The sequence below is a fragment of the Drosophila obscura genome, unplaced genomic scaffold (genome assembly GCF_018151105.1).
Source record: "Drosophila obscura isolate BZ-5 IFL unplaced genomic scaffold, ASM1815110v1 contig_4, whole genome shotgun sequence".
Taxonomy (NCBI): domain Eukaryota; kingdom Metazoa; phylum Arthropoda; class Insecta; order Diptera; family Drosophilidae; genus Drosophila; species Drosophila obscura.
The window spans coordinates 9,770,459-9,782,002 of record NW_024542828.1 but is presented as its reverse complement, the minus strand read 5'-3'; the positions used below and the strand labels follow the sequence as shown (position 1 = coordinate 9,782,002).

The following is an 11,544-nucleotide window of genomic DNA, read 5'->3' as shown; positions in this document are numbered from 1 at the left end:
TTCCAACTAAAAAGGTCAAATCAATCAGCTTTAAACCCGGTTTCCGCCATGATAATGGATATTTGTACAGTGCAAAATTTAAATTCTTATATATATGTTTATGAGTTTATTCATATTTAACGGGGTGGTATTCAAGAGAAAACAAAAGCAACCAACAAAAGGAACCCAGTTAGCATAATCTTCTTATGAATTAGCAATACTTATGACTAATACTTTTAATTTTAACATCAATTTACATCGTAACTCCTGGCTTCTGCGCCGGCAATCAAAGCCTCTATGCGCCTTACCATTCTGTCCTTGGTCGAAGACTTGGGCAACTGCACACCAAAGTGCTTTTCGAGAATCTTCTGCAGCTGGGCGACTGTGCAGCTGGATAGACGCTCCTCCGCGATCAAATACTCGACATATTGGTAGCTCTGGAGTTGCTCCGCATCGATTTTAGGCACCTTTGAAGAGCTGGCTCCATCCGCGGAGGATTTGGCCGGTCGCTTCTTAGCCGGCATCTGCTCTACTTCGAAGAGCCTCTCGTAGTCGGGCATATATTTCTCAATTCGTGTGTCCTGCACCGATTTATCCAGTAAGTCGTCGATTCCCTTCCTTTCGGTTGTAATGTCCAGGGACAAGGCCAGCAAATTGGCCTGCAGTTCGTCCAGACTGGGATCATTGATCAAGTTTGGCTGATAGTTTACGCGGAGCCTCTTGATGATCTTCTGGAAGAAGTCCACCTGCTCATCGCTACCCGAATTGGCAGTGTTGTTCCAATCGCACATGTCGATGTGGCGAATGTGCTTCGCTTCCGGCAGATAGACGATCTTGAAGCCATCCCCGCAGAGCTGCGAACGATAAGACTTCGACTCTGATTTTTCCACCTGAACAGGCACTAGAACCACATAGCGCGGAATCGACTTGCGCTTGGACATGAACAGGCACAGGATGATCTTCTCTCGCTGCAAGCAGCGCTCCCACAGCCCCCGGAACAAGCGCTTCGATCCGATGATACTCTCATCGTCGGGGTACATAAAGTTCGAGGGCTTGCTGTAGATAACCTCGGGCAGGGCTGAGCGGTGCTTGAAACCCAGGAGCATCATGTGGGGCTTGTGCATGTTGCGCACCCAGTCCATTCGATTCATGGAGATTGTCAACGGTTTCGCGCCCAAATCGAACTTGTACCAGCCCTCGTTCGCCTTTATCTGTTTCTCGTGCTTAATTTCGTTCTTCTCCTCGTCGTACTTTCGCACTATGATCTGCCGCTTGGTGCTCACCACGCTGTTGTCGCGCCGTATAATCTGCACCTTGCGCGGAAGGGCGCGACGCTGGAAGTAGTTGTAGTACTGCACCGACATGGCCAGATTGGGGCCCAGGTGGAAGGCGAAGTGGCCCAGGCAGCGCCGCAAGAAGTCCTGCTTCAGTTTGCGATCCGCCAGCATCTCGCGCAGCATTGAGGCATCGGGTTCAACGAACGCATCCAATTCGATGGCTGCAAGAAGATAAATGAATCGTTAGCCGACAGTAAGGGCGGGGGCAGGGGACAGGGGCATTCTGTTGCTGTGATTTGTGAGCAGATCCAAAACCACGTCCAAATTCAACTTCACTTGGACGCGGGTGAATGATGTGCTCCGATTGCTCTGCGAAGTCTTAAAACCTCCAAGGCGAACTCTGGACGCCAATGAGGGGAACAGACTTCGCATGGGACATGACAGTATGAGGTGCAGTCACTCACCTCGCGACAGGGTTATGAACTCCTTGTAAAAGGGCGCGTAGTCAAAGTCGTCGTTCATTGGTATGACATGGAACTCGAACTCCTTGCCCTCCAGATCGATGGCCTTCTGCAGAGCCGCCTGGAACTCGTTGCTCGAGGGCAGATGCGGCGTGTCCACATCCGTCACGTACACAATCTTTGCGTTGTTCAACTTTTTGCCACACTTCTCCAGCAGCTCGATGCACAGCCTGATCATGAGATCGAATTTTCCACGCCCGTCTGGCTCCGCCAGGCCATACTCGGTGGCGAACTGATCCTCCACCGTTCCCAAAAACTCCAAATAATGCTCCACAATGGGCTTGGTCAGCTGTCGCAGCGGCAGGAACACGGCACAGTTCTCGGGCACAACGATCGTCTCCACGCTGGAGGCCTCCAGCGGCAGCGGGCTGTGCTTGGTGTTGGCAAACACCAGGCCTATCAGGTCCTTGTCGTTGACCAGCATTCCCGATATGAATGCCGTGCGTATGATGGTCAGTGCCCCCTTCAAGCGGTCCATGCCGGCCGTCTGGAGATTAGCGTCCACCACGAACAGTATGGCCTCGCGCCCATGGTAGTCGCGCTTCATGGCAATGTCCTCCTCATCCTCGGAGGAGAGCAAGTCCAAATCGTTCTCTGGATTCCAGGTGCTCATCCTGAATTTAATATTCCGCGAATTTCACAAGCGGGATAAGAACTAATCGAAGCTAAATGTGCTATCGGTCATCGAAGGCGGAACAGTGTTTGTGAACCCAGTCTGAGCAGTGCTGCGAAGCGAGTGAAGATATCACATGTAGAAGGCCGCCGGTTTATGTTTTTTTGAGCATTAATATTGATATTATTTAGTAATTAACGTGTGATAGCATATAATGTCGCTTCAATTTCAAAACGACTGCGGCGATTCGGTCAAACTGGCCATCATCGAGGAGCTGCAGAACCTTCTCAGCGCGAACACCAATGTGCTGCAGCAGGCGGAGAAGCGAATAAAGCAGCTGGAATACACGGAAGGTGCGTAATTTGGCGGGCAGAGGGCTTGGGTTGGGTGGGGTGGGGTTGGGTTTCCTCGTGCTGTGCTCATGTGGACCGAATATGGCATTTCAGGGTATGGCGTCTACCTGTCCGAGATCATAATGAATCAGTCGCATGAGCTGCCGCTGCGACAGATAGCGATCGTCATGCTGACCCGCTACGTGGAGAACCACTGGACGGACGTGAACGCGGAGGGCCTGAAGAACGACAAGGCGAACAGCTGCATGGCCAGCGAGCAGGCGAAGCGCACCATTCGCAACATACTGCCCAACGGGCTGTACGATCCCAACTCCAAGATCCGCTCCTCTGTGGCGCACACAATATCCACCATAGCCTCCACCGACTATCCGCACGGCTGGTCGGAGCTGTTCGACATCATTGTCAAGTGTTTGGGCGGCAACGAGGACTCCATACACGGGGCCATGCAGGTTCTGCAGGACTTCAGCTACGACGTGGAGCAGATCAAGGAACTGGGCCCCGTGGTCATACCCGAGGTGTATCGCATCTTCGACTCTGAGCAGAACTACTCGATTAAGACGCGCGTCTCGGCCATTCGCATCCTGAAGCCCCTCTTCACGTCCATTGCGGCGCTGATCACCAACAAACAGGAGCAGGCCACCATGATGAACTCCATCCTCAACAACTTCATGGACAAGCTGCTCCACTACCTGAGCATGAACAGCGGGGCAGGCTCCAATTTCCTGCTACGCTCCGAGATCATCAAGGGTGAGCATCCCCGAGTGGTATCCCAGTCCGTAGCCCCTACGATTATCCTCTTGCCTCCCTTCTGTTGCAGTCTTCACGCACGTGGTTACCGATTGCTCGAAGTACATCAATCCGTTCATGGAGCGCATACTGCCCATCATCTGGCAGCTCCTCACGCAGATAGCCGAGTCCTATGTGAAGGTGTCGGTGAACCAGACCGAGCCCAATCCCCTGCCCAGCGGCGACAGCGAGGACGATGACGAGCAGACCAATTTCCAAACCCTAATCATTCAGATCCTCGAGTTCATCAACTGCATCGTCACCTGCACCAAGCTTCGGGGATGCATCAAAAACGTGTTGGCGGACCTCATCTACATCACGATCGTGTACATCCAATTGAGCGAGGAGCAGCTGGAGGACTGGCAGGAGGACCCCGAGAAGTTTGTCGACGACGAGGATGACGGCGGCGTGGAGCTGACGGTGCGCATGTGCGGCCGCGATGTCCTGCTGGCCATCAACGACGAGTTCGGAGCAAAGGCCATTCAGCCGCTGCAGGAGGCGCTGGGCAGGCACTTCAGCGTGGCCGAGGCGGAGAAGGCGGCCAACAATCCCAACTGGTGGAAGATCCAGGAGGCCTGCATGGACGCGGTGCACGGCTTTCGCGACATCATTCTCGAGAGCGACTCCAAGTTCGATCTGCTCAACTATCTGACCATCGTGCGGAATCTGCTGGTGCACCAGGAGTCGCCCCACCTGGTGGGACGCGCCCTCTGGACCCTCAGCACCTACTCCAAGTCAGACCTGTACAATCCTCAGATGGTGGCCGAGATCCTGGACGTCACCCTGTGCAGCCTGTCGCCGGAGAAGTCGCACATCCTGAGGATTAGTGCAGTGCGCACGCTGACCGGTTTCCTGCAGGCCAACGAAAAGACCGAGGGCGAGAAACGCACGCTGCTGGTGTCCAAGCTGCCGGGATTCTTTGATGGCATCATGGCTCTGGTCTCGGGCTGCAAGGCCACGGTCCTGGCCCTGCTCATGGAGGCACTGACGGTCATGGTTCAGGTAGGACCAGCGCACATCCATCGCGGATTCCTAATCCCATTTCTTCCGCTTTCTCGCAGTTTGATGCGGACTTTGCCTATGCCGCTAATGGCAAGATCACTCCGCTGGCCATCGCCGTCTTCCTCAAGTATGCCGAGGATCCGTACGTGTTGGAGAACGCGCAGGATCTAATCAGAGCGCTCTGCCAGCGAAAGCAGTGCCTGGTGCTGCTGCAGGAGAAGTTCATTCCCACAATCGTGAGCATCCTGGGGCTGCCAGAGCAGCACAACTCTGAGAAGCAGGACATTGCCCTGGACGTACTCAACACGATTGTGAAGTACACGGAGCCACCGCTGAGCTGTGCACTGCTGGAGACGGCCTTTCCGGCCGTCGTGAACTGCCTCCTGCACACGGACGATCACGCGGTGATGCTGGCAGGTGGGGAGTGCCTGCGCAGCTTCATCAACGTCTCGCCCGGCCAGATATGCAGCTACAAGAACGGCGAGGGAGTCAACTGCATCATGCAGGTGGTGGCCACTGTCCTGCTCAATCCCATGAACAGCGAGATGACCGCTGCCGGTCAGATCGGCCGGCTGGTCATCACGATCATCACCAAAATGGGCAGCATGCTCGGCCCGAATGTGGACATGCTGCTGAAGGCTGTGATCAGCAAGATGCAGAACCTCGAGTGCCTTAAGGTGATTATGAATCTGGTGCTGATCTTCGCCCATCTCTTCCTCACCCAAATGGACGCCGTGCTCAACTTTCTGTCCACTGTGCCGGGGCCAAACGGGGAGCCAGCCATGCAGTTCGTCCTCTCCAACTGGCTCTCGCGCCAGAACTCCTTCTTCGGCATGTACGAGCGCAAGGTCACCACCATGGCCCTCTGCAAGCTGTTCGAGTACGGCGTGGCCACGCAGGACAACCGCCTGACGAGCATCACCTACAAGGAGCTGGTGGAGGACCCCAACGATTCCCGCAGGCGCACCCGCTCCGTGACCGCTGCCAATCAGAAGTGGACCACGATTCCCGCTCTCGTGAAGATCTTCAAGGTGCTGATGTCCGAGTACCAGCACTTCCAGGAGAGCAAGACGGACGAGCCGCTCACCGAAAGCGATGAGGAGGATGCCGAGCCCGAAGATGAGGCGGCCAGCTCGGCCAAAACGCGTTTCATCTCTGACCTGTACGTGGTGGAAAGTGACCACGATAATGCCGAGGACGATCTGCTGCTGAAGGAGCTGCTCAAGGAGACCAACTACACGGGCGACATAGCCGAGAATCTGCAAAAATTCCTCACGAATTTCACTCAAAACGAACACTTTCCCAGCTTCTACGAGCATCTCAGCGAGGCGGAGCGACTCATTCTGCTCAACAAGGTGCAAGAGCAGCAGCAGCAGCAACAGCAGCAGCAGCAGAAGTAGTCGCTGCTGTGCACAGAGGAGGATCCATCACGGGGTACGCAGAGCAGCATTGTGTTAGTCGTATTTATATATTGTTACCTAATCCCTTTGATTAAACACAGTTGTATTTTTTCTACGCCAAGCACCAGCGCGAGTACGAGTTCGGGTGAATAGTTAAAAAATTCGTTTAATGATGGATTATCTACAATTGGATGCTGCGTGCGGTGTTCTCCAGGATGTATTATACTTCAGAGAGCCACCTCATCGTTGCGGAGCTTGCGCTGTAGTGGAATGTCGGGTTTGTAGGCATCCTAAAGCAGAGCAAAAACAACAGACGGCATTCAGCATTCGAATGAATATCAATCACAGCGGCTAAGAGGTGTGTGCTACTTGCCAGGGGCTTGTCGCAGCCAAAGCTGAAGAACCTTCGTATGCAGGGCGTCAGCAGTACGGGATCCACTTTGTTTGGATTGTTTCTGCCGAACGCCAGAGAGGCGATCAGTGCCACAATAATGGTGATGGAAGCGCCAAAGGTCGTGTACCACATGTACGAGATGCGGTACAGTGGAAAGATGTCCCTTTGGGCAGTAAGAAGTTAGAATGGAAGCAGCATATAATGGGGGAGAGGCCGAGACCCTTTGGCTTACTCTGTGGCCGATCCTGCCAGATGCAGGCTGCTGTTGGCCGCACTCGTCGTGGTGCTGGTGAGGTTGAATCTGTAGTCGCACTGCTCAATGTTGAGCGGCTTCGTGTGGTAGCTGATGGCACCCGAGGCGATGGCCCACTGGGCATTCAGGCTCACCCAGGACATGGCTATGACGCCCATGATGCCGCCCAAAAGTGCGCTCTGTGGCAAAGAATTGGAAATTATCGTAGCCTGGGGCCAGGGGGCACTCCACTCCACTCACATTCCCATTGATCCAAGGCAGAAACAGGCCAATGGTGAAGATGCCGAACAGGGGGCCGTTGGTGATGGCCTCCAGGCTCATGGTCAGCTGCAGGACAGTGCCCATGTGCTCCACCACATAGACCAGGCAGACGCACAGGGCACCCACACCGACGACCACCAGACGCATGATCCAGTTGGTGGACGAGCTGGAAAGCGGCTTCTTCACGTATGGCTTCACAAAGTCCTCCAGCACCACCGCCGACATGGAGTTGAGGCAGGTGGAGAGCGAGCTCAGGGCAGCACTGAAAACGCCGGCTATGAAGAGGCCCGTCATGCCGGGCATTTCGCCCAGCGTGTCCATCACGAACAGCGGCAGGAGCTGATCCCGAGCCTTGGCCAGCTGTAAAGGAGATCGGAGACTAGCAAGTGTGCACCCAGGAGGGGGGAGTAGGGCTGATCTTGCCTTGGTGGTGAGCGGGTCACAGTTCTGGTAGGTGGCATAGATGAGCAGTCCATTGTAGCCGCACAGGGCCATCAGGATGAGGACGCCCACGCAGAAGATGCACAACGCCTTGCGAGCGTCCGCGAGTGTGGGCAGTGCGAGGTATCTCTGGATCATGTTCTGGGAGACGGCATTCGTCTGTGTCCAGTACACGATTCCTCCGAAGAACAGGCACCAGAACGTGTGACGGACTGTGGGATCTATGCTGAGGCTGCAGCACAAAAGTGGAGTGAGATTGAGATTAGTGTTTGCAGCAGTCAATGTCAATCCTCCACTTACTCGGGCCCCTCCAGGCGATCAGAGTTCCAGGCACGCTCCAGGACAACGCTCACGCCGCCAATGTCAAGGCTACCCTTGATGGCCACCAGGCAGAGGGCTCCCAGCATGGAGACAGCCTGCACCACGTCCGTCCAGACCACCGCCTTGAGCCCGCCGAGGCTCGTATAGAACACACAAATGAGGCACACAATCGGCGTGATCGTGTGCACACCGATGCCAGTCACCTGGTTGAAGGCCAGCGCCGGCACATATATCACGATGGGCAGATAGGCGACCTGTTTGGATTGGCATTCAACGGCAACCTTTCAAACGGAATGCAACGCACATACTCACATTCATAACCGCAAACATAATGGCGCCGTACAGGCGCAGCCTACGATCGAAACGAACTTCCAGATACTGCAAGGATAAAGATTCATAAAAGATTCATTCTCTCTCTCTGTGTGTGTGTGTGTGTGTGTGTATCCTTGCCTCGTAGGTGGATGTTATGTTGAGATCGTGGAATACCGGCAGATAGAACACGCCCATCACAATGCCCATGCCAACGACGCCGCAGGCCACGTAGAGATACTGCACGCCGTAGGAATACACCTCGGTGGGCAGTCCCAGCAGCGTAATGCCCGATATGAAGCTGGCCACCAGGGAGAAGGCGATGGGAATCACCAGCATCTTGCGGCCGCCAAGCATGTAGTCCGCCTCCGAAACGGACTTGTTCATGAACCCAAAGTAGATGCCAATGCAGATGCATAGCAGGAACATGGCCACAAATGCCGCATAGTCGGGCCACGAGAACCGCTGCAGCTCCGCCAGGATCTGCTCAATGTTGTGCATTTTGTTTTGGGTTGCGCGCTTTGCTAACTAACGAGGAAAAAGGATGAGAGGAGGAGAGGAGTAGAGCAGGATATTGTATGTCCAACGCCTAGGTCTGTCTCCGATTAACTAAGCTCAAGCCCATCTAATGCACACACGGGCTGGCTCCTCTGGCTGTGATTCAATTCAATTTCGCTCAATTATCAATTGTCGAGCAATTTAGTTTTTGGACACAGGCACAGGCACAGTCACAGACATAGCCCCACAGCAGCACCACCAGCAGCAGCAGCAGCAGCACCCACACCAAAATCCGTGGCGCACATGTGCCGAGTAGCAGGCAGAATTACGACACTTCTGTCTCCAGTTGAATCATGGACCCGCCGACCCTAGAAACAAGCGCTGTGATTCCGGGAATAGTCAACATCAACATCAAACAGTGCTCCCAGCAGACACCGCGAATTGGCATAATCTTCACGAATTAAGATCTCCCAGAGATCCCACAATGACGTACAGCGATTCGCCTTGTAAACAATTATGTCACAGATTAATCTACTCTGAAGAACTGATCTTGAAGAAAAAGCACCCACACAGGACCCACTTAATGCACGGCCAAAATCAGAGATGACGACGAGCCACGCTGGCATCGACCTTCAACGTCATAGCGAAACACTTTCGGAATTATTGCCACTTTCGGGAATCGGAAAACGGAAATAGGAAATATGACTACGCTACGCTCTACGTTTGTCTGGTCATTGCCACCGCGTTGCACAAGAACTGAGCGTGGCGCACGCGGAGCATCCATTTTATAGTCATTCATTAAATGGCCCAACTGGCAGCGAGCCAGGGCAGCGCCAGAGCCGAGCAGAGTAGAGGAAGATCAAGTGCAAGATCAGCGAGAACAATGGCAATGCGAATCGTTTGATAACTTTAATACTCTTTCGCCTTACATTCTCTTTGATTACTTTGATTGGGTGCCCTCTTGCAGCTCGCTCTTCAGTATCCAGGATGCGGCACGCATAGCAATGGCGGCGATGACCGTATTGGGATTCCCCGAAACGGGACGAGGCAGCACGCTGGCATCCACCACTCGAATATTGGGCACACCCCGAAATCTGCAAAGGGGACATCACTAGAGAGAGAGAGACGAGACACTCCAGAGAGTGGAGACCCACCTGAGTTGCGAGTCCAGCACAGTGCCCAGGGCACAGCTGCCACCTGGATGGTGCGAGCTCAGGCCAATGTGACGCATTAGACACTCCAGATACACATCCGAGGGCTGGTGCTCGAGGAAATCCCGCTCAAAGGGCCCAAAGTTGGAGCACTCCTGCAGCTTTGGCCAGTGTATGAAGGGTCGCAGCTGGGCAAACGAGGATGAGGTGACCATCTGCCGTACACAATTCTCTGTTATTCCATTAGAATGTTCACTTCAATAGTCATTACTCGCCTTTACAGCACTTCGTATGGAGGCCATGGTGCAGGCCACATCATCGTCGTGGCTGAGATAGTTCGGATCGATCAGGGGATTCCTGCGCATGTGCTTGTTGAGGAGTCCCACCGAGCCCCTGGACTTTGGCTGCAGGCAGCTGGAAATCACCACGAATCCCTCCTGCGAGGCATTGTGGTACCGTGGAAAGAGCGCCCGAAAGGCGGCTGCTTTGAAATTGGAAATGGACATGAGCGCAGCCTCGTCTATCGCCCCCGCCCCAAAGAAGGCGATGCCAAAGGGCGAGGGCTCCTCGTGGCTGGCCACATGGCCCAGCACTCCAAAGTTGCCGAAAGGACCCGTGCCCGAGCTGAGGAAGTTGAGCACGCTCGTTGGACTGAGGAGCGTGCGCTGGTTGAGGCTCGGCCCGGTCACACCCATCGAGACGAAGAGCGGCAAATTCAAGTGGTCGTGCAGATTGCGACCCACCAGTGGGGAGTTGTGCAGCACAGGAATCCTCAGCTTAGCCAGCGTTGAGCCGTTACCAATGCCAGAGGCCTGGAGGAGCTGCGGTGTCTGGAAGGCCCCGGCGCAAAGGATCAGCTCGCGTCGCACCTCGATGCTGAATTCCAGCTCCTTGTTTTCGGCATCCTTCAAGCCCACCAGAACGGAGCTGGCACGAAGAGTGGGGCTGGACGAGAGCTGTATGCGCTTGACCAGCGCCTCGGGAAGCAGCCGGAGATTGCGATTCTGCAGCACGGGCTGCAGGAACTGCTGCACCACCGAGTGGCGGAGTCCGTTCCTGATGTTATAGCGCGAGCGACGGAACACCCAAGGCTTGTGCGTGAACTGGCGCTGGGCATCGTCGAGAGCCTCCGTAAGCTTCGAGTAGCCACTGGGTATTTCGAACATGTCGCAGGGCTTGGCTGTGGCGGCCGCCATGAAGGGGCGCATGTGCGCCCAGCTCCAGTCGCTCAGGTTGTGCAGCTGGTGCCAGGCGTCAAAGTCCGGGCCATGTCCGTCAAAGTGGAGCATGTAGTTCAGGTTGGCAGATCCCCCGAGGCCCTTGCCCCGCGGCAGACACTGCCGCTGGTCGATGAGACCCCTGGAGGAGTGCATCTGGGGCACTGAGAGGAATGACCAGTCGTTGATGCCCTTCTGCTGGAAGGTGGTCAGCAGCGGAATCCGGCTGAGCAGTCCAAAGGCGCTGCCGGCTTCAATGAGGAGAACGCTGCCATTGCTGTGCTTGGCCAGCAGCGAGGTGAGCGTACTGCCTCCAGTTCCAGCCCCAACTGGCGGAAAAGCAATCAAAACATAACACCCGGGGCAACGACTGTAATCCACTCACCAATCACGTAGTCAAACGCAAACTGTCGTTCCTCTGGCGCCAAAACATTCGGTATCGACTCCTTCAGCAAGCTGCCGACCAGCATGGCTAATCCGGAGAGGAGGCCTATCACGATGCTCCCAAGTAGCAGGATCTCTGCAACGGGAATCTGGTTAAAATCAATTTTTTTTTTTGCTTTTATTTTTGGCAATTACTTTGGGTATGCTGCCCCATGCTGTTGTTCGCTGTGGATGATGAAATTCAACTAGTTTAGCGGAGGAAACAACTGACTGACATCAGCGTTTGGTCTAATCCAATTACCGCGAGTTCTCACTTTGGGGAATGGGACGGGCGGCAAATTTGAATTGAAGTCAGCGAGGGCATCGGCTATCGGTTCGACGATA

The 11,544-nt window shown here is 54.6% G+C and overlaps 4 protein-coding genes across 4 annotated transcripts; 1 reads left to right on the top strand and 3 right to left on the bottom strand.

Annotated features, from left to right (window-relative positions):
- Positions 1-95: 95 nt before the first annotated feature.
- On the bottom strand, positions 96-2,554 carry LOC111070287 (ATP-dependent DNA helicase 2 subunit 1). Its single transcript, XM_022360737.2, has 2 exons — positions 1,721-2,554; positions 96-1,477 (listed from the first exon to the last, which is right to left on the bottom strand). The coding sequence occupies exons 1-2, from the start codon at positions 2,388-2,390 to the stop codon at positions 228-230; spliced, it is 1,920 nt and encodes a 639-aa protein (XP_022216429.2). The 5' UTR covers positions 2,391-2,554; the 3' UTR covers positions 96-227.
- LOC111070284 (importin-9) lies at positions 2,499-6,052 on the top strand. Its single transcript, XM_022360733.2, has 4 exons — positions 2,499-2,743; positions 2,837-3,490; positions 3,561-4,531; positions 4,591-6,052. Exons 1-4 carry the CDS (start codon positions 2,605-2,607, stop codon positions 5,929-5,931), a joined length of 3,105 nt encoding a protein of 1,034 aa, XP_022216425.1. The 5' UTR covers positions 2,499-2,604; the 3' UTR covers positions 5,932-6,052.
- Positions 6,053-6,071: 19 nt separating this feature from the next.
- LOC111070289 (sodium-coupled monocarboxylate transporter 1) lies at positions 6,072-8,420 on the bottom strand. Its single transcript, XM_022360740.2, has 8 exons — positions 8,052-8,420; positions 7,914-7,979; positions 7,581-7,855; positions 7,263-7,512; positions 6,819-7,199; positions 6,558-6,757; positions 6,305-6,488; positions 6,072-6,221 (listed from the first exon to the last, which is right to left on the bottom strand). The coding sequence occupies exons 1-8, from the start codon at positions 8,409-8,411 to the stop codon at positions 6,159-6,161; spliced, it is 1,779 nt and encodes a 592-aa protein (XP_022216432.1). The 5' UTR covers positions 8,412-8,420; the 3' UTR covers positions 6,072-6,158.
- Positions 8,421-9,291: 871 nt separating this feature from the next.
- On the bottom strand, positions 9,292-11,465 carry LOC111070288 (neither inactivation nor afterpotential protein G). The gene is made up of 5 exons (XM_022360738.2): positions 11,356-11,465; positions 11,162-11,296; positions 9,835-11,105; positions 9,563-9,774; positions 9,292-9,502 (listed from the first exon to the last, which is right to left on the bottom strand). The coding sequence occupies exons 1-5, from the start codon at positions 11,372-11,374 to the stop codon at positions 9,349-9,351; spliced, it is 1,791 nt and encodes a 596-aa protein (XP_022216430.2). The 5' UTR covers positions 11,375-11,465; the 3' UTR covers positions 9,292-9,348.
- Positions 11,466-11,544: the final 79 nt, after the last annotated feature.